Genomic DNA, 21373 nt, shown 5'->3' with positions numbered 1-21373 from the left:
TGATGAAGCGCTTAATAAATGTTGAAGGGTAACTATCTTTCTTTCTGAACTGCATAATTTGCGCTCTTGTTGATACAGCCTGAAACTTGAACTCGCGGTGAAAATACAGGTTTTGCCTAATTTTAGGTCTGTCAAAATAGAATATTGACCAGTTTCCATTTCTGATTGTTACTTAGATCAAAAGAACTTATGATCGATTAAATCGCGTGACTGTTTCCAGACTCGTCTTATGTATGCTTGGCATCTTAGGACACTAAAGCTATGACGTTTTTTCAAGATTCTTTATTTAGATTGAACACAAAATTGTCATGGTAAGCATACCAAGTGACAAATGTCAATCTGTTACGGACACAGATTGCTTCATGCAAGGTAAAGTTCTCGTTGAGAGCTGACCTCAATGTGAAAATCGATCGACCTGGTCAAAAGTAACAACATTTAATCACAGCTGGAAGAAGAATTACATAAAGTAAATTGAATATCCTACACATTTATTCCTTTATTTTAACAGAAAGATTCCATTGGGGGCTTTCTTTCTTCAAATAATAAACTTTAAGAGAATTGGAAAAATAATTTCTGTTCGAATCGATTGGACGTTGATAAGAGAGCAAGGACCCGGTTGGATCAGACATGCAGGAAAGTTTGCCTGCTTACTCGCGCTTTTCTCTGAACACATAACTAACTAATCAGGCGGTAACGATCTACCTGAGAATATCATATTTCAATCTCCGGAAATGCGGTCGCACGAGTCTGTGTCTGGGAAGAACCACCCAAACACGTGTTGTTTTTCTGTTGATGCTTATTTTCCGTTTGTTTATGACTGAAAACTGCTCTGTAGCTAAGCAACATCTATGATCTCGACACACCTTGAAGTCTGATTAAAACTGATTTATCCGTTGGGTTTGATTGACGTTCGACTGGCTGGGATCAATAAAAACATGAGCAGGCAGGTCCTTACGAATAAAACTCAGATGTAAATTAAAACATGCACTTAATATAATATGAAACTGTAAGGTGGTTTTTTATTCAAAACAAATAACGAAGGATGAGAAAGTAAAGTTGTTTAGCTATGAATGTCATCACTTTTTAACAAAACTGATCTGTCATTAAATTGACCGATATCAGTGGCTATGTTAAAATTATCAAGTGACCTATATTTTGTTATTTCCTGGTTCAACATTTGTAGCATAGCACCCAGTATGAGCCCATCAGTCGCACTGAAGAAGCTAGCAATTCGAAGGTATGATTCCAGGATTTTTTGTATAATCGATGTTTCAGCAAAGCTTTTATTGGGCTGAAGCAGGCAAGACAAAAAACGAACTAAAAATAGCTGAAATAGCTTGATTCCTCCATATACTGAAAAAGCTATGCGCAGTGCTTCATATGACGGTTAATCGGAAACGGAAACTGTATTCTTTGGTGTGAAGTAGACACGTTCTCTCTTCTATTTTTAAGATAATTATATTAGCGACACTTTATTATCGGATAAGTTCAAAATAAATCTGAAAATAAACTCACAAAAACAAAACGAAACGGAATAAGACGTAACGATGCTATCGTTTCAAATCTTAGAATAAATTGAGAATTTAAGAATGTTTCTCCCCAATCGCCTTGCCGTAACCAAATAAAAAATGCTTTACTTTTTCAACCATAGAACAAGGGTGGGGCAGTCTTCTTTCAATTCACACCACGTTATGGGGTGTTCCCCGCCATCTTGCCAACAGGCCGAGTGAATGTAGTTTTGATTGTGTAATTAGCAGGTTAGCAGGCGCGTAGCGTCCTATACGCATATACGCACGTGCGTACTTGACTGTGACCAGAAAATTTTGAAAACAATGTTGTGTTTGCGCCAGGTTTGCTCAAAATAAGGGCGAGACGCTTTGTTCTTTGCTTGTATTCACACAACTATTTCGAACAAGAAATAAAGAACGCGGTATTTTTCGCTCAGTTTACTTAGGTTTCTAGATCATATGTACTTGTGCGTACTTGAAAAAATGACCACGCTACGCGCCTGGTTAGGGAAATTCCATAGCTTTCTCTGTTTAGGCCACACTATCCTGATGAATGTGGTTTGAATTTTGTGTCTTTTTGGCTCCACAGCTCTTTAAAACTGCGTGGAATATGAGCATGAACAGCTCTAAGAACTCAGCTGCAGTCAGCACAGAAAAACCAATCCACAGACCCAACTGGCCGCCAATGTCCGATACGAAGTCTTCAATCTGTTAACGGACAGAAACACTCGTTGAGCCCTTTTACCATGATTAGCACTCGAGAGAACCCTCTCCAGACTTTTTTAGACGCTTTCCGGATTATTTTAAATTTTATATCAATTGTCCAGATTCGTCAACCTCAACATTTGAAACAAAAACTGGCACGTTTTATCATACATTTTAATTGTTACAGCCCCTTTGCTGGATGATGTATGAATATCATGGGGAGAAGTTAAATGTTTATCACTTTTTAGAGTTAACGGGCTCAGCCCTTAACATGCATACCTCATACGATCGCTGTTCCGTTATCATCTCCAAGTTGAGTTCTTCATAGAATACTTGTAACTTGCAAACATTTTTCCTTTATAGTGAAGGAAAAAAGGACACACAAATGGCTTCAACTAATTTATTAAAAGATATTTTTGACTGGATTCAAAATAATGAATGCGTTAGGCTTATTCTGTAAAGCACTTCCTATCTCTTCACAGGTACTCCCGTAAAGGGCCGGCGTCCTGCTTGTGAAGCTCCAGTCGTCCCTTGATATTAATATTATTTACCTGTGAGATGAACCTATCTTGGTAAACAAAATTTTGTGTTCCTTCTGCAAAGCCTCTTCGTAGATTGGCTGCAAGTGGACCAAAGCAAAGATAAAAAGAGGTTGAAGTAAGTTGTCATGGTTACCATCATTCAAAAAAATAACCAGTAACCATCAGCTGTACCTCATACTTCTCCGATGGCCAAAGAGCAAACGAGGAACTCATCTTGTAACCTTCTTCTCTGATAACAAACCAAAGAACTGAGTATCAGCATATTCTCACTATCAATTTCCTGTATGACACGTGATGAGAACACGTTTTGTTGTGTCTCTCTCATCGGGAAGTAAATTAATTGTTATGCGACTGAAACATATAAGAGGAACGCCTCGTCAACTCCAATGTGAAGTTAGATTTAAACTTTTCTCTGTTTCTGAGAGTGCCAGAAATGCTGATTACTTAAAATGTTTGTTTTTAATTTGCAATTTTTTTTTTCGTATGATCTTTTTCTAGTGCATTTTCATTAGTTCTGCGTTCCAGAATAAAAGTTTAAGTATAAAATTTCCTTTGTTTTATGACTTTCTCTGGACGTTGCCTGTAATTTTAGTTGTCTTTACCTGCACGGTGGCGGACAAGATGTAGTACAGTTTAACTTGTTTTCTTTAAACATCTTCTGGACACCGCTGAGGCATTTGACTTTTGAAAAAAAAGATGAAATCCAATTTGCGTTAAATTTTTGTTTGAAGATAACAAAAGTTATTCCGAAATCTACCAAACGACAATTAAGCTTGGATAAGTCGTGTGAAGAGACTTACGTGTTGGTTTGTCGATGACGTTACAGATACCGTAATTGGAACTTCCTGGAAACTGGTATTGCATACATCGGCACCTTTTAAGCTGATTGTAGGCCAAGCAAGATTTTCTACATGCCTGAGGTGAGTTTTAAGACAAAAAATAGGATTAGAGGATTGTAGTACTTTTTTGAACGACAACAACAAGGCAGGTGGCAACGACGATATCATAATTAACAGCATTGTACCGTTGAAGAGTAAACTGCTCCAAAGTGCTTTGTATACAAGTTGGTTTCATCTTTGGTCACCTCCTTCAAACATCGCTTACTCTGAAATGGATCCTCTCTCTTTATCACTTCCTATAAATAACAGAATAACACTTCGAAACAATTTTAGCTACTTGTGGGAACGAAAGGCCCATCATAATTTGCCTCACTCTTAATATTTGGCTTCGCAGCTCAGCTGGTTGTAGCGACCCTCGGGTTCGTATCCCGTCCAGATCTTACTTTACATGCGGGGATCATTTCTTCACTAGTTATTTCATTTATGTTTTAATGACATTGAAAACTAAGCTAAAGTCGAAGTACTTGGTTTTCCAAACTCATATTCGTGGGCCTGTGCTGCACTTGAGGTCGTTGCCAACTGCAAAGATCCTTCAGTTCGACTTTGTTTACCGAAAGATGTCATTTCTGGCCGATCAGGTTGCTGAATTCTTTTACCTTCCTCATCCCAATCATAGTGGCGTATCCTGGAGCAAGACTCAGGCCTCTTTCCAGTGGAAAGGGCATCTCACCATGAGGAGAAATATCAAGTTTGATTCCCGCCTCTGGACTCATTTGTCCTACGTATTCCTCCTGCTCGACGTTAAGTTCCAAGATAAGTCCTAAAAAGAAGCATAAATATTTATTATCATCGTTTAGATTCAAATACGGCTGCTTGACAGTTGTTTACGGATCTGATGATGGCCAGACCTGTCAGTGAGTTGCACAGGAGCTCATGATCAAGAATACACAGATACACCATGTTTAGTTCTTACGTGGCACTTACAAAACCTTGCGCTCGCTAATGGCATCACCATTTTCACGTACACAGTCCAGAAATAAAGGATACTAACAAAACTTGAAATCTGACGCAAATTCACCGCTCTCTTAAAGGTATGGATGAGATCAAAGAAGAGTCAATCAATGTTTTTTCCTCGCTTACGCTCTTTTCAGGAATCGTTTGCATATCCTAATTGGCCAACGAAGAGGTTATTTTTAGTTAGTAAATTGAAACTTATAAGATAGAACTTTCATCGTCTTCAGTTGATTTACTTTTTGCGTTTAAGTATAGGTTTGTATAAGTGTAACTTAGACGCGTATTTTACCATGAGATGGTCCTGGTTTGTTGGATTTTAGGATGGGTGCGTTCTCCCCTGATTTTGTTTTGCCACTGTTAAATACAAAACAGTTGCCATACTTGTAATGCCAAAACTTCCTCCAAAAAATAGAGGAGAAATTCCTGAAACAAAAAGGAAAATATTAAACTTATTTGGTCAGAGAGCAAGCAAGTTTTTCCTTCTTGTCTGTTAGTTGTGTTCTAAGGCTTGGAAAAATCGCTTCTTCCATTTAGAATGGCTCCTATTTCCAAAGCGGTTGTACCTTTGCATTAAAGTTTCTTCAGTGAAGAATTTAAAAAAAGACATTTTTTTCGCTGAAGTTTGGTAGAAGTATGGGCGTACAAACTCTAGGCTAAGAATCTTTTTGGAATTCTCAAACGTTTTGCCTAACGTCTTGTCTTCACCACAACTACCGATAAGAATAAAAGTTGATATTCAAATTGCCCTTTCACGTCAGTGAAAGTAGCTACTGTACAACTTACTTGCATGGGACACCCCTGTATGTACAGGACAAAACCAAGTCGTCAAATTGGTGACCTATCATGCTTAATAGTGAAAGATCTTCCTTAGCCATAAGAACAGCAAACTGCTCCTTTTTCAAAAAGGTTGGGTCTTTCTTAAACGGATCGCGAAACTCTTCGTCTTCGTCGTCATCCCAAGAAAAGTCCTCGTCATCATCGTCATCAGAATCATATGTTGAACCTTCCTGATTAGCGAGGCTTTCTAAAGTTGGAGCAGGATCATTTGATCGTCGTTTTCTCCGGTTACTTGAGATGTTTTTGGCTGAATTAGCGTAAGATAAACACGAAAACAATGTAAGAGGTGTATGCCCATGTCCGCTAATAATGTCTCTGCGTCATCCAGTTAACTACAAATTGGAAAGAAATATACCCTGGTAGAGTTTAGAAACTCATTAGATTCTCATGACCAATGTGTGCAACAAATAGACTTAAACGGGGCACTAGAATTTTATGCCTGCTTATTAGCAGGACTATAATCACTATAAAGCAGTATTTTTGTCAGCATTACCAAGTTCTCCTGTGAAGAGGTTTTTGAAAATGTCCATTCCATCTTCTTTAGCAGCTTGTAGAGAATCATTTCGGAGAGCATTGAAGTTGCAGAGTGTTACAACTGGAAATGGGAGGCTCTGAGAAATATGAAGTTGATTCCAGGAAAGTTAAAACATTTCCAAGAATCTGTTTGAAGCCATAAAAAAATAATAACACGAACGTGGACGAGAGTATATAGAAAAGATTAAAGCCTTGGTATCGAGGGGAAGCGCTTCAAAAAGGTCCTGGCAAAGAGACAATCATTTTATTTTTTTGCCAAGGCGGTATTTTTTGGGAGCGAAACGTTTGCACTCCTACCTCTGTCATTCTGAATCAAAATATAAGTTTTGACCGGTTGAAAGCCGCTGCACTTAAAATCGCTGCCTGTGTTTAGACCTTCGATACTCAGAGCGTAGAACCATAGTGGCTCATGTAGTGCATAGTGCCGTAGTTCGCGCATGCCTGATAGAAATATAACGATTGGGTTTCAGTGTCCCTTTGAAGCTCAATCCTTACAGAGTCAAAAAGTAATGGCGATAGCATTGGAACTGGCATACCGAGGCTGTTTCAACCGTGACCAAGGTAGTCAGAGGCCGGCTTTGGTATTTTAAGTACAAAACGTGCACTTGAATCGTCATAATCGTCATCGCAATCAAAAGGAGCATGATCCAGAGTACTTTTCGCACCCAATGTGTAGCCGCCATTATCCTTCCCAGGCCATGCGCAGATGTGTAGTCACAGAAGTCCTTGATGAGAGAGCAGAGCAAGTCTTTTGCGTTTCTCTCATGTTCGATTTCTGATCCATCATGGCTTCTTAACTCTTGCATCTCCATCTTGGGATATGATCACCAATGCATCTGAATGATATCGAGCTTTCAAGGAAAAAAATGAAATGAAATGATACCTAACTTTTAGCTCAGTACTTCGGTTAACTGAGGAAATTAGAAATTTAAAACACTATATCTTGACTGAATTGTTCATTAGGAACAAAGATTAGCTCTTTTGCAAGACACTAAGGGGTGTTGTTGAATTATTTCCAAACTGAAACGTTTCGCTCAGCGCATGAGCAATTCAGGGAAAAGTTAAGAATCTGTTGAATGATAAACGCAATGCAATTTGCTTGAGAAAGAAAGAAAGATATGATCTTCTCATAACCATAACGTTTCGGAACTCTTTAAAATCTTTTGTTAGTTTTTTCTCCTTCGTTGCAATTAAATAAGAGTCATCAAGAGTTACTTTTATGAATTAATTAAGAGTCAGCTCAACAGGGTAGATTTTCTGTCGCAGAAAATTAAAATTAAGTAGGCCCGCTACACCATTCCCGAGCATTAGACTGTGGGACGATGCAGAACTGAGGAGATTATAATTATCATAACTTTTAAAAGGAAAAAGCATTTCTCATTACGAGTTTATTGCATAAAAGTATACGTAGGCCTAGACCTTCTTGAAATTTTTAGCCAAAAAGAAGAATTCTGCCGTAACCACTCTCAAGATAAGCTTACTAAAATAAAATACTTTTCTGCCAAAAAATCCATTTGTGAGGAAAACTTTCTTTGACCAAAGAGTCATTTCAACAATTTCAATATACAACCAACTGAAACTTACACATCCATCCCATACCTTGAGATTATTTTGAATTAACCACATTAAACATTTTCAACGCACTAGTCTGCTTCTTGAGTCCCAAGTTATATTTCGATGAAGAACTTTAGTTTATCATATCTTTTTCTTATTGAAATGTTGTCTTCGCTCTCGAGTCAAGCAATTCCTCTGCAGGCCAGTCTGCTTCTACTTATGATTCCACCTCACTGAGAAGTTTCACTCTTCAATAGCCTGAGAGCCTTTTTTAATGAAAACAGGTATTCATTTGGATAAACCCATGCAGGTGCACTCCTTCATAAGTGCAGTAATGGAATTAAGCGCTTGATTTTATTCACACTGAACCGATCGGATGGAATTATCATACTTAAATTAACACTTGCCTTAAAACGACAGGTGTGGCGAGTGATAACACTTTTGCAAAGCCTTAATCGAAGGGAAATGGAGGTAAATTTTGATACTTGCGTGCCAAGAGCACGCATGTAGAGAAAGAAAATAAATAAACTATCTTTTTTTCAGACTAGAGTCGGATGTTCATCACAAGCTTTCGTGATGAAAAACCGGAGATGTTAATTTTGGTATCTACTTGAAGGGCGTAGGTAAGTTTGTCTGCGAGAGAAAACTTTCTTTGTCTTTTTTTTTTTTTTTTTTTTTATTTCATACCACGCCATAGCCAATTTTTTAAAAAGGATGCGGTTTTCTCAGACTTCTACAAACAGACGTTAACTGAATATCATAACTTAAAGTGCCCCTGTACGGTTCAGTCTTTAGATATTCTGAGCAACCATGCAGTTTACATATGAAAGACAAAGTGTTAATGAGTCAGTCACACGAAAACTGATCCGGTGTTTTCATTCATTTCGGTTCTCTTTAAATTGATATGATGCTCCTTGTTACGTTGAAAGATAAACTACTGAGTTTCTAAACACAGATGCTCGCTGATCGAGGTTCTAAGCTGTTACTAGCGTCATCCAAAAGACGCCGCCTGGATTTCCCACTTTTGTTGACGTGTGAATATTTAAATCTACTAATTTTTTTCCTCGTGTAGGCTTATTCATCATTGATTTAGTCAAATAATCGATTTTGAAATAAATAAAAAAAGGTTTAAATGTACAATTCAAGAGCACCGTTTTATCTCTTCAACGTTTTCATTCACTACAAGATAAATCATCAGCGTACAAACACTTCGGAAGAAAGTTTACGAGAATAATTTCAAATCCTTATGCAATGTACATGACATTATGGGGCACTACTCTCTCAGCTTCTATTTTCATGTACAGCATATGGACTCAATGAATAGCTTTTTAATAACAAATATCGTTGTATGTCAGTTTTTCCGACAAGTGTTTTTTTTTTAGGTGCCGATATCATCGACAAGAAACTTAGCATTCTCATTGTTTCAAAACGAATTTTTTTTTTTTTCGTGTGCGGTTTGTAAGTCTCGTAACACTAATTTAGTGAATGCAATTTTTCAGAGGACCGAAACTAAGTTGGAAAAAAAAATTTACGTTAACATGAAACTCCAAACGGACAAGCTTGCGTTAATAAGATACCATGGTGTAGGCTGTAATATATGGTTGCTGAGTTACTGCTGAATCAAATTCTAAATAACTACTGTAAAAGTTATGAAAAAAACGTATTTCAGCTACCTTTTAGTTCCTATGTATTTGCAATATATAACGTAGTAAATTCTGTTCATGAATTGGCCTGAATTTTACCCGAAGAGGATACTATGCTTCCAAGATTTTCCCTTTTCTGATGAAATTCTGCCCATAAAGGAGAAGAGGTGATAAATTCTGCTAAGCACGTTTAAAAACTGTCGTTTATGGCAGAGTCCACGGATTATGTGGATGGGGGGCACTATTACAATGCAAACTGTTATGCTTGCATCGTCTTGAATTAGTTCGGGTGAGTGTTTTTAAAGACACGAAATGCAACCAGTTTTAGCTAACCTTTGGACGAACGGATTCTGTGATGCCTTAACTGAACAGAAGCTGTTGTGAATTACACTCCTAGGTGTGTTTCTTGGTTACTCGTCTCAATGTCATTCGAATCCAGCGTATTCTGTAGTTAACCGTCGAATACGAGTTCATTCGACGAATTAATAAAAATAGTCACAGACCGTCATCAATCGCTCAGCAAGACAGAATCTTTGTTTCGAGTTCCGATTATTCTTCCTTTCTCATTTTTCGGCGTTGATTAATGTCCGAAGAGTTTGCTCACAGTGGTTAAAAAACGTGAAATTCTGGTGGCAGAATCACCTTCGTCAAAAGTTTATTCTGGGGAATTACGTTTTGAAACCAATTCAGTAAGAACTGGTCGAAGCCCTCTATTGGCAATAACTGATAAACATTCGTAGAAATAGCATCTGCAAACTGCAATTTTTATTAGCTCAGGTTCAGGATTATGTAACTCTTTTATTTATACGTCAGCTAAACCAATCGCATGTACAAAGTCAAAGAATACATGTCTCCAGTCTTGAAAAATAGCATAATTCTATAAAAAGTGCGTTGAACTGCGACAAACAGGAAGCATCTATTCATAGTAATTACGATACAATCATGTAGCTAAATATATTGAAGATGTTTTTAATATTTTACCAAGGAAACTTATAATAAAACGACCGAAATGCAATAAGCTTGCCTCACAGAGGGTCAAAAACCTATGTGGAGAGTTATTTTATCTTAAGGTTCGGCCACTAAAACAAAATTACACTCCTAGAAGACGCATCATATTACATGAATGTAAAGTTGGTCATTGATGTATAGGATACTTTACTACTGAGGTTTTCATTACAGTGGAAAGTGATTTAAAGTCCCAGTGTCATTGCTCGAACCGATTTACTCAAGAATTCACATAACACTATATGTATCATTTATGGCGATATACAAAGCGGCGCTTTTGGATTCAGAGTAGCATTATGAGTCAATATCACCTCTGCTTAAAGTGTATATGACACGAAATTTTTTTTTTCGTTGATAGCTAGTTCCATGTGTATAATAAACGGTTTGAGAGTTTAAAATGAATGAAACAATTTTTTTGGTCGATTTTTAGCGCCCGAAACACGCTAAATTTATGTGTAAAATTGTTCCCGGAGACTGGGCCGAGAATTGGGACTCGTGACGTCAGGTTGTTTGATCCTATGATTGGCAAGGTCAACAACTTTCAGTGTTTTCCTTGTAACACGCTGTGATTACTCGCTCAATTCTATCGTTTCACGCTTCGAAATGTCCAGCGATTCCGAGAGTATTGAGTCGTCTGACTCTATAGAAAGTATGGATTGTGGAATAAGCGACAGTTCTGAAGAGGAATGGGGAGTTATCACTGGTGTGATAGCTCCATATCAAGATGAGCCGCTCGCGGACGAGAACGACGAAGAAACTGGCGTTTCGAGCGAACAAACCGATGTTGATGGACTTACCCCGTCAACTCTGGAGGCTAGATACGAGAGAACTGTAGACGTAGACTCCTGGTTAGTAAAACTGGTCCTTTAAAATTCCTTGTATATATACTTATAGCAAATCTTTGTTAGACAACAATTCATTTTTGCTGTCTTCTTCAGGTGTCGCTGCAAGCAATGTAATACCGGGACGTTAGTTGGTTCCCTGGAGTTTCGATGTTGCAGAGAGGTAACAAATTCATCTGCAAAGATGGTTTTTGATGGTTCCATTGAACGGATAAAATGCATCACACAACACGAGGACTACGATGCGATTAGGAACCGCGCAGTTCTTCTCCAAGTGGCTCCCTTGTTGAGAAACCAGGATGGTGGGACTTACCGTCGCCGAGGTGGAGTCAGAAAACGAGTCAGTACATTTTTAGTAAAAACATAAATAAAAACATACAATGTGTAAACTAGCATAATCACTTTGCTGGGCATAAAACATTAAGCTTCAGATAAATCAGGGTAAATTAAGGCACCTCAAGCTATAAAAGTTGACCAAGTTAAGTTAGATTTTGCATTTACTTGGACTTTTATCTGATGCACTGACCTAAGATAAAACAGGAACTAATAAGATTGCTTGCAAAGTAGCTTGTAGGAAAATGTAAGCTTGAGAAATGCCCTGCAGTTCATTATCAATTCCTAAACATAAATATTTTTTATTTGAATGTGTGTGTCATGGGGAGGTGAAAGGCAGGGTCCTGTAGTAATGTAGAGCATTCTTACACACCTTCCTATATAATTTTCATTGTGCTTTTACTCTAGGTTCATTAGAGCTGTTGCATACCGATGGACCACAAGGTGGCTTTGTGGCTACATGGGCTGGGATAACAGAAGACCACTACCAGCCTGTGTTTACCATAATATCAGAACTAAATACCAGTCACAAAAATTAATACCAGAGGTTTTGCTGCTGCTCATGACAGAGACTAGCATAGTACACGTAATCAAACCTATGACATGATTGTTCTACACTGATTGTCTCGGTAAACAACAATTTTCAAATTGATTTTCATGGGTGGTTGTTTCTTGTTCTATTGTTTGGTAATGTATGGACTGTGAACCAGAAACAGCTTAGGTTCTACATGCACACTAGTTTGACTAAATTTAAAATTTCAACTTGTTGTAGGTACAGTGCAAATATTGTAAGTCGATGAGTACAGTGCAATGCAGGCATGGAAAATTTGAAGTAAGAAGGAAAATTGTACCACGCAGAAAACCTTCCTGTGACAAAAGTTTGGTCACTTTATTTTTTGCAACGGCTTTTGTGACTTCGCAATGGTTTTTGTCATATTGAGCAATTGTAAGGTCCTCTTGAAGTGGGTTGACTGCTGCTTGAGGTATTGTCACTGATAGACATCTGTAGTTTCGCCTGCTCTGCTTCTGTAAAATAAATAAATTTATTTAATTATGTTAGTGCATTTTTAGTTTGTGTGTTTAGCATCCTTTTACTATGGAAAAAACATGTAGAAGATATCCTCTGTGGAGACAATCACATTGTGCATTACCATGATGGCAAACTTGTTCCCAAGGTCTATCTTTTCCCCAGTTCTAGTGGGTGGGAAGAAGATAGACCCTGAGGACAAGGTTGCATGACAGTTGGTACGTAGAACATTATGTCATATTTGAACATTGCGCTTCATGAGCTTTGAAGAGTCAAAGCAAACTAACCTGGTGGAAATAGTGACGTTTTCTTCGTTGCCTTTCTTGCCTGGTAAAACTTTACAGCATCCTCTTTATTTACTCTGTCTGGGAACTGCTGGTTGAGGGGTTCTGGTACCCTTGCTGCATACTTCTCATCTACTTTCTTCATTTCTGCCTTTGGCAAGGTGAAGAGAAGATTCTTCAGTGTGTCAACATACCCTGAAAAGATCACAGCCCAATTCATATAAAATGTCGACGTCAATTGAAAAACATGCAACAGTGTTTTATCAGATATAAGGAAACAAGGTGAAGCAGAGTCCTTTACACAAGATGCTGGTCAATAGTACTTATCATGGTAAAAAGAGTGATCTGACTCTTAACAAAAGAGCATAACATTTCCTACACTTAGTACAGTGTAGCCACTGTACTTTTAAAATCATAATGGTCAATAATTACCATAGCTAGGTGGAGATGCCACCTCTCTAACAACCTCTTCTCCCAGTTTAAATTTTGGATAAGTCACCCAAATGTATTCTTTTCCATCGCTTGATGTTTGGGTTTCTCTTCTGAGGTTTTCATTAAAATGCAAGCTTGCCAGTATGTGCCTAGAAAATTTTACTTTAGATGAGCGAACACATGAAAATCTGAAAATGAGATTGTGTATGATAATGGTTGGAACACAAGGGAAAGAACCAAGGAAAGGAATTAAGGGGATGGGAATGTGATAAATGATAACAAATACTGTTTTGTGTAGTTGCATTCATTGTAGACATGTTGCATGATGTCTGGTCAATAGATCATGTGTAACATTTAGCAGTCACATACCCATTCATTTTCAAAAATGACAGTTTTGAGCTAAAAGTGCAATACAAAACACTACTTTGGCCATAAAACTTCCAGGAATACTACATCTGCAGAGTGTAAAAGGAAAAGGATAAAATATTGTTTGCAACATACCGGTATTTAGGTGGGAGTCACTGTAATACAACATATACATAGCTACAAAAAGAACCTAACCAATTACTTTCTATAATAACAAACAAACAAGATGGAATAAATTATCCAGTACTAGTGAGAGTGAGTAGCACTAGGAACACTTGAATCAAGTTCAATATGGATACTATTCTTTCGCCATTATACAAAGCTACAAGAAAGCATAAATAGGTTTTGTTTAGCACTCACACTTTTGAGCTCTCTTATCTCCTTTTTCTGTTCCTTTACTATTCTCCTTAGACGTATAGTTTGCTTCTTCTGACTTTTTAATTTGGATTTATATACACAATCTACACAAGAGCTGCCTTGCAATGGTGTTGCGTTGGGGGATGGTGTTGTATTGACTGGCGTAGCACAGGTATTGTTGGTGGAGGTCAAGGCAACTGGAGAAGTGAAAGGAGTGATAACAGAAACAGTAGCAGTTGAGGTATTGGTGCTGCCAGAACTTTCATCAGTTGGGCTCATGCACACATCTGTTGCGATGTTGAACGGATTCTCTTCATTTGTATCATCATCATGATCATCTACAAGGTTACTCATTGATTCTTCCCTGTCCTCATCAACCTTCTTTTTCTTCGCCTCTGACTCATGAAAGTCTGCAAAGGCATCACGCCTTAGCTGCAGCAAAAACATAAAATATCCTGGTTGATAAAATATATCGAGCACAAGACACCCTTGCTTTTGCTAAGATTATGTGTAGGATTCGAAACGATCACAAAGCTTGTATAAATCAATACTCAAAACTCCAGTGAACATGTTGATGATTCACTAAGGTATAGGTTTTAGCAGTTCAGTTTGCTTTCAGCACGGCAAAACCGCAATTAGACACGGACACTTTACACATAAATGCTTCCAAAAGAATAGGTTATTTACATCAGAAAAACTTACACATGTTAATGTTTATGATCGGAGATCACGAGAAAACGCTTACCTGTCGCCTTTTGCGATCTGTCAGAACTTCAGGACCTTCTGGTAGAACTGCATGTCTTGTTGGAACAGAGCCCTTGATAAGAACTTTGTTCCGTTTTATCTGCGTCATACCGTCCAGCGAAAATGCCAAGCTGCCCTCGTAACAACTTTGCTCAAAGTGAGCCGAACACAACGAGGCATGTTTGGCAACAGGTTCGCCGAAATCAACTCGGTGCCGCTGCACGAATTTCACCCATTGGGCTGTCACTGTTGGATTTACAGGAAACTGGTGCATCGAAATACCAGGTGTGTAGCTGGTATTCGTACAGCTTCTATTGTTGGGCGCCCCAGCCACACAATAACGTCCACCTTTCCGTTCTGGCCTATTCTTTTCCGCCATAGACCACTTTCATAAATGGCTGCCGGATTAATATTCTTTTGTTTAAACTTAAATTTTCCCGAGTGGCCTCGCTTGAGATAATGTATTCTTGTGAATTTTGTACTGGAGAACGAGGCCACCCTGTCAAATTTATATGTAAACAAACGAATTGTAATGCGGCAGCCATTTATGAAAGTGGTCTACTGAGTCAAACAACCTGACGTCACAGGTAAAGTTCACGTGACCTTTTGGCCGAGCGTTCGAGGGGACAAATTTCAAGCCAACTTAGCGCGTAGTTTAAACGAAAACTATGTATTTATAATTATTTTCAACGATTTTTAACTCTCGAACCGTTTGTTATATATATCGAACTAGCAGAAAACAAAAAAAAAAATTTCATGTCATATACACTTTAATCTCTGCTTCTCACGAGAAGCAATTTAATATTCCATCTAAATAATTCTGCATGGCAAAAGTTGGTGGATATTAATTTAACAAGATTAGCCGCAATTAAGAATAAAAAACATTCTCGAAGTAATAATTAAAAATTATCGTTGAAGCATGTTCCTCTTTCAGAACATTAGCCTTGCTCATTAGGAGACTTTCCTTCAACTGATATTGAAATAACCAAGAGAAAATACTGTTTCGAGTACATGGAAAATAAAATTACAAGTGGGTAAAAAAGTCTATTTTTATGGCTTTAGTTTTATTTTCTTTTACTCGACATGGCTCTCGACTGAACTTTTATCATATCGTACTTGTTTCTTATGAATACCAGAATTTATTCTACAGCAAATGCCACAAGTCTCCTACTCGTAGGTTTGGCGGAAAAGTGAAGTGCGACTCGTATTTTAAAACATACATAATACGTTTCTCTCTTAACTTTCTAGAGGGCTTACGCATAGCGAGATCTGCGAAACATGACGACATTGAAAAACAGAATTTATACAATTTCAAAGCAGAAGATAACGTTGATAGAGATTATTGTTTACAGAAAAGGTTCATTAGTCAAAATCTCAAAAGCCACCAATTCAAATGAAAGGAAATTAACTTGCAAAGAAATACCTAACAATTACAAGTGACTAATTTGCTTATTCAGCACATCTTACCTCAGTTAAATGTGAGTTCTCCGTTACCTTAGGAAACACAGCTGATTATTGCTCATCCAAAACGACTGGCAACTGCTAATAACCTCGTGTTAATCGTAAAATTCAGAAACTGAACAAGACGAGCGTTTTACCTACTACATTCAATATTTAGCTTGTCGATGACTCATTAATGACGATGGAGTCATTGATTTGAGGACGGTGTTCAGGAAATGCTGACAGACTCCGTAAGATATATGCTGAATTTGAAAAGTAATCAATTTAATCCGCCGTCTCTGAGGTGATCAACATCAAATTGCTCGTCAACAGAAGTGACACGCGACGCGAGAAGTAATATGTACCGCAAATGAATTCTCGGCCGATGCTATGAGAAATGCACTGCGATTACTGTTTGTCGTAAAATTATTTCTATCTGGAATAAAACTTTTAAAAATGAAACTCTTCTGAATAAGTAATAAATACATCTATGTTGGCTGTTATTTTACCAGCTAATTACGTGCCATAAAAGAACGACAAAAGGAAACGGGTCGAAGTTGGATGGAATAGGGCTTTCATGTAGAGAACAAATTAAGTCCAGTTTCTATATCGCCAAAAATTACTTTCTCTGTGGGTTGATGATGTAAATAGGCATCCCCTATAGATTCTTGATTATTTAGGCATGGGAAACATAAATTAACAAATTCCATTCATGGATAAGACCCTTTTTGAAAAGCCAATATCTCATCACTTCAACTGAATGCTCACTCATGAAAGTTCGCGCAGAACATGAATTGTCCCGCCCCTGTCTTTCTGCAAATAGCTAGTCTCCTTGCTGAAATAAACAACCACAAATGGGGTCCTTACCTAAGTCTTTTTAAACATAAATAGCCAGGAGGAAGCTACGCTATTTTACTTAAGCTTGTCGCTTCAGTTTTGTCAATTAAATATCATATCACTAAAGTTGATTGAAATTTAAGAGGCTATGAATGGTACACTTTAAGATGATGAGTAAGGGCGTTTAAGTTTAGCTCAGCACGACCTACAATGCGCTAAATTAAGAATATAGCCTTAAATCATAACATGGCTCATCTAAAGGCAACGTTTTAGCTTAAATTGCTCCAGAAGTTTTGGCAGTGCATGTATAACGCGACGCAAACATTAGCGATGAAATTGAGGAAACTGATCGAGAGATGTTCAATATATGCAATTCGACATTTGATCAAATCCTTCGACTTTCATTACCCACTTAGCCTTAACTCGGACGATAACTTTCAGACGTTTCATTCCTCTTGAAACATTTCTTGACGGCCAGATGACACAGTAGTATTAGAAGCTCTAAGAACTCAGCCAGAGTTAGCACAGAGAACCCAATCCATAGGCCAAGTTGACCACCAATGTCCGACACAAAGTTGACAAGCTGAAGCAGAAAATGAACAGGAGTTAGAAAAATTTCTAGGCCATAACATTTACGGCAGTAATAATTAGAAACAAAAGAGATACCCGTACGATTCGTTTTGATATTTTTGTGTAAGAGATCTTATCCATGACTACAAATGGTACATTAATATTGAAGTTTTGTTTAAGAATCGAAGATAAGTTCTTTAAAGTATTGCCCGATTATTCTTGCAGTGGACAATATCAGTTCTAGAGCGTTTGTCTTAACTGAGCACCCTATAAACAAAGTGCTTATGTTCAGAGAGTTCGTATTGTTGTTTGGTATCGTGAGTTGAACTGACTTCAATTGAGTCCCATTCCCTCTTTCACTGCAAAAAAATAACAACAAAAAATGTTTTCGTACTTCGAACTAGATGATGGCACGACTGAGCTTTACAAAATAGTGTCTAAAAGTCGAGTTTCTGATTTGATAACAACTGCTGAGCAAAAACAATGTTCCTCGTTTCGTCTGCCGGGAAAAAAGCAAAAGAAACTACTTTATGAGGGTAAGTTCGGGTATTTAGGTTTTTCATTCGGCACTTTTAACTCTGAAATACAAGTAGGTCTGTAGTTGATTTTCCTCTTTTCTTTTTATTATTTTGGTTTTTGTAAATGCATGGCTCGTTATGTTTTTCTTCTTGCAATGTCAGTTGAAGCATTATCTAGTCACCTTCTAAGTAAAGAACCCCTCAACGATCGACAGCTTATTGTAATTCCTTTCCTTCTGTAAGTATTTTAATGTCTGATCACCCTGCTCCGAAATAAGATAAATGTCATTGAACAAGTGGGCTACAAAAAAGAAAAAAATCTTTTTATTCTGCTAATCTACTCACTTCATATGAGCGCTGCTCTGAAACGACCTCCACGTCAAGATCTTCGAAGAAAACTTGTAGTTTCAAAACATTCTTTCTGTGATCATGAAGATAAATTACCATAAGATATATTAAAATATCTAGTAATAATCAGCTTATGAGAGTATTTTTCATTAGTTCCGTCGCCAGTTGATGATTGAACAAGTTCCTTACCTGTGGGACCCAGATTTGGTGATGAGTAGTTTCTTGTAATTTTCAATCACTATGTCTTGATAATATTTCTTTGAAAAGAAGAACACAAATACAAGCAATTTAAAGGAACATAATTCTGGATAGAAAATGGAATTAATTCGAAAGTTTCTTACATAAAAACATTTACACTGTAGCAAGGACATAAATGATTGATTGATTGATTGATTCCTGGCATGGGGTGCATAGTACCCAAGTCTTTGTGCAATTATATTAGAACCACAAGTGACACACTTATGCATATCCATCTCCCCCACTTCTCACTTTCTTTGCTGGAAAATTCCTCTTAATATTTCAGAACTAAATAGATTACTGGAAAATTCCACGAATTCCGCTTTGCTAGAACATTTTATCAAACATGTATTATCATGACAAAGATTTTGCTCGACAGTGTTTGTGGGTACATTTTTTTACCTCATAGTTCTGTGAAGGCCAGGTAGCGAATGAAGAACTTATTTTGAACTCTTCCAGTCTGTGAAAGGAAAATTAAGAAATTTTTTACAACAGATGATAAATAGAAATGGTTATTAAGATTTCATGACGCCGGTCCATTACAATCTTGGGGAGAGATGCAATTTGATAGGAACGACTTCAATCAATATCGCACTCCAAGAAAATGACCCGGCTGTGCTGCAAATCTTACCACTAAGCTTCATCGGCGCGGGCTGATGTGTCTTTTAAAAGAGAAAACACACAGTTACTGAGATATAAAGATGATTATTTACCTGCATGGAGGTGGACACGACTGGGTGCAATTCAATTTGTTGTTTTTATAGAGGTTTTGAACCTCGCTCAGGCACTTCACTGAAAGACAAAATCAACGCCAGAAATTTAAAATCATATTAGACTTCAAAAAATAAGGGACAAATCTACAATGAGGCAAAATTATTTACAATCCTTACGTGTTTTAATGTTCGTAACGCTGCAAATGTTAAATAGTCCCTCTGCTGGAAATCTGTATTCCACACAACCACATTTATCGAATTGGTTGTATGCTAAACATGATTCCTTACAAGCCTAAAAGGGAAAAATGGTTGAAAATCGATTAAATCAAGAAATCGGCATTAGTATTTTCAAGAAATCAACTAAATATTAATGAACGCATTCCAGAACCGAAAAAAGACGCATCAAAACTAATCATAGTAACAGTTGTAAGTTTCCGATTATTCATAAACTCAAAATTCCACGCTCAAAACCACAAGAAAGCAGAAAAGCAGAAATGAAGATCTACCAGTTAAAAGAAACATTCGTTTCAATCAGCAAAGACTATCTCACAGTCAAAATTACCACTTCTATCCTAGGATATGGCGTAGATATCATCCATCAATCATTCGGCAAAAAAAAAAAAACAGGAACTCGGAAAGTTCCTTAAGTTGTAACAAATATGGAATAATCAATCACCTATGAATTTTGTAATTGATAACAAACTCAGCTAAACTATAATTCTTATCTACACTATGCTTTACCGTGGACGAGTAGGATACGTTAAAAAAGCGAGTGTAAAAGTTATGGTCATCACGATCAAATGAATTCAGGCAACGCTTCGTGTTGAAAGGGTCTTTTCTTTCTTTGATTATCTGTAGAAAGATGTACCAAGTTTAATAAACAGGGGGAATGCTTGACACTAATAAGAGAGAAAACCATGAAAAAAGCCAAACACTGCTGGCGGGAGATATCTTGGCGCAATGAAATAATTAGAAAGCAGAACCGTTAAATTGATATTCATTAACCGTGTGCTACTACAATTCGGCAAAACTGTCTAGGTCCATCCAGGTAACAATCACTAACTAATTCCACACATTTAACAATGGCAATTACAGTATGTATACTACTCCTGCTGGTTTCTATGACAGCGGTAGATGTAAATACATCGCCACAAATCTCTGCTTGTTCGGTGCTAAAGAAAAACAGCATACTTTACCTTTCTGAGTCCAAGCATCGTAGCATACCCTGGCGCCAAACTCACTCCTTTTTCCAAAGGAAATGGCATTTCCCCCGCTTTGGAGATATCCACTCTTATTCCTGCCTGTGGAGTCAGTTGGCCGATGTATTCTTCTTGATCAATATTAATTTCAAGATTGAGACCTTGGAATCGAAGCAGAAAAAATCAAGCTATATAGGTAGCAGCACTGAAGCCTTAACACAGGGAAGAAAGGACAATATGGGAAACACTTTTAAAGAAATTTTGGTGCTGCTACAGTGGAGGAAATATTAAGAGATAATTTGGTTTTATCAACTGAGTTGATAAAGTGAAAATGGCCACCGTAGAGAATTTCAAAAGCTGATGTTTCGAGCGTTACCCCTTCATCCATTACCAACTCAGTTGATAAAACCAAACTATCAAGAAAGAGGCTAGCCTGTTTAGCATGAGCAGCATAAGTCCTCAAACAAACGTACTTTTCATGATCATAATTCCCTGCTTCGGGCAAGAAAAAATGGGGTGTAATCGGTTATGAATAACGGTTTATTTAATGAGTTTAAAATTGTTCTAATCAAAGGAAGAGAGTTACTGTTGTAGATACCTTCAGAAGGCCCTGGATTGTTCGATCTCAAAATGTCCACTGGGACTCCATTAACTTGTCCACCGTTAAACACAAAACAGTTTCCGTACTTGTAATGCCAGAATGATGTCCAGTTCCATGTTGTGTAGTTTCTAAAAAAAAAGACGAAGAAAAGGAACAAGTTGAACTGGAAGGGCACAACCTGACTGCATGATATTCTTGCTTATGCAGTGCCTGTTTCTTAGAATTTTTCATTATCTAAGACAATCCCCGTGACTGAAATGAAGCTGATGACAGATTTTCCTCGGTGAATCCCGATGTTATACAGCTATTATCAAAGTTAAAAATCTGTTGAAGTTGGACAAGCT

At 37.5% G+C, this 21373-nt stretch overlaps 3 protein-coding genes, 1 long non-coding RNA gene and 1 other non-coding gene across 13 annotated transcripts in view; 2 read left to right on the top strand and 3 right to left on the bottom strand.

The window, feature by feature from the left end:
* Positions 1–419: 419 nt before the first annotated feature.
* On the bottom strand, positions 420–6897 carry LOC111342988 (epithelial sodium channel subunit alpha). Its single transcript, XM_022950149.2, has 12 exons — positions 6516–6897; positions 5939–6056; positions 5392–5692; positions 4898–5031; positions 4251–4414; positions 3780–3890; positions 3556–3670; positions 3358–3436; positions 2927–2984; positions 2765–2832; positions 2493–2568; positions 420–2216 (listed from the first exon to the last, which is right to left on the bottom strand). The coding sequence occupies exons 1-12, from the start codon at positions 6789–6791 to the stop codon at positions 2040–2042; spliced, it is 1677 nt and encodes a 558-aa protein (XP_022805884.1). The 5' UTR covers positions 6792–6897; the 3' UTR covers positions 420–2039.
* On the top strand, positions 1158–2638 carry LOC148731970 (uncharacterized). The gene is made up of 2 exons (XR_015999889.1): positions 1158–1237; positions 2098–2638. It is a non-coding gene; the product is annotated as an uncharacterized LOC148731970 (long non-coding RNA).
* A 3593-nt stretch (positions 6898–10490) lies between the features above and the next one.
* Positions 10491–12415, top strand: LOC111339559 (uncharacterized). The gene is made up of 3 exons (XR_015999888.1): positions 10491–11029; positions 11120–11363; positions 11765–12415. It is a non-coding gene; the product is annotated as an uncharacterized LOC111339559 (transcript).
* LOC148731969 (THAP domain-containing protein 2-like) lies at positions 11359–15314 on the bottom strand. Of its 9 annotated transcripts, XM_088756629.1 has the most exons (5): positions 13826–13889; positions 13469–13554; positions 13100–13248; positions 12671–12862; positions 11359–12382 (listed from the first exon to the last, which is right to left on the bottom strand). In XM_088756629.1, the coding sequence occupies exons 2-5, from the start codon at positions 13474–13476 to the stop codon at positions 12288–12290; spliced, it is 444 nt and encodes a 147-aa protein (XP_088612755.1). In that variant the 5' UTR covers positions 13477–13554; positions 13826–13889; the 3' UTR covers positions 11359–12287. The 9 variants fall into 9 exon arrangements, 4 of the variants coding, with proteins under 4 accessions (XP_088612755.1, XP_088612754.1, XP_088612753.1 ...); XR_015999884.1 differs by lacking the exons at positions 11359–12382; positions 13469–13554 and adding an exon at positions 14568–15146 and having other exon boundaries at positions 12723–12862; positions 13826–14254; XR_015999885.1 differs by lacking the exons at positions 11359–12382; positions 13100–13248 and adding an exon at positions 14568–15151 and having other exon boundaries at positions 12724–12862; positions 13826–14254.
* Positions 15221–21373, bottom strand: part of LOC111325715 (epithelial sodium channel subunit alpha) — an 8368-nt gene continuing 2215 nt past the window's right edge. Inside the window, exons 4-12 of the mRNA XM_022929943.2 lie at positions 21027–21157; positions 20426–20589; positions 19971–20081; positions 19407–19521; positions 19230–19308; positions 18919–18976; positions 18469–18536; positions 18277–18352; positions 15221–17426 (exon numbers count right to left, since the gene is read on the bottom strand). Coding sequence (XP_022785678.2) covers positions 17262–17426; positions 18277–18352; positions 18469–18536; positions 18919–18976; positions 19230–19308; positions 19407–19521; positions 19971–20081; positions 20426–20589; positions 21027–21157 — 967 coding nt within the window. The 3' untranslated portion in view covers positions 15221–17261. The remainder of the gene's footprint in view (positions 17427–18276; positions 18353–18468; positions 18537–18918; positions 18977–19229; positions 19309–19406; positions 19522–19970; positions 20082–20425; positions 20590–21026; positions 21158–21373) is intronic.

This window comes from Stylophora pistillata, chromosome 4 (assembly GCF_964205215.1).
Source record: "Stylophora pistillata chromosome 4, jaStyPist1.2, whole genome shotgun sequence".
In the NCBI taxonomy this organism is placed as follows: Eukaryota; Metazoa; Cnidaria; class Anthozoa; order Scleractinia; family Pocilloporidae; genus Stylophora; species Stylophora pistillata.
This window is presented reverse-complemented; position numbering and strand designations above follow the sequence as displayed.

Bases quoted from the DNA above. Each gene is read 5' to 3' on its own strand.
- LOC111342988 (XM_022950149.2), bottom strand. From the start codon at position 6,791: ATGGAGATGCAAGAGTTAAGAAGCCATGATGGATCAGAAATCGAACAT. The intron at 2,985-3,357 runs GTAAAGACAACT...GTTTGTTATCAG, and splicing joins TCTTGTCCGCCACCGTGCAG to AGAAGAAGGTTACAAGATGA. The intron at 2,569-2,764 runs GTAAATAATATT...TTCACTATAAAG, and splicing joins AAGATAGGTTCATCTCACAG to GAAAAATGTTTGCAAGTTAC.
- LOC148731969 (XM_088756627.1), bottom strand. From the start codon at position 14,945: ATGGCGGAAAAGAATAGGCCAGAACGGAAAGGTGGACGTTATTGTGTG. The intron at 14,255-14,567 runs GTAAGCGTTTTC...TTTTTGCTGCAG, and splicing joins CAGATCGCAAAAGGCGACAG to CTAAGGCGTGATGCCTTTGC.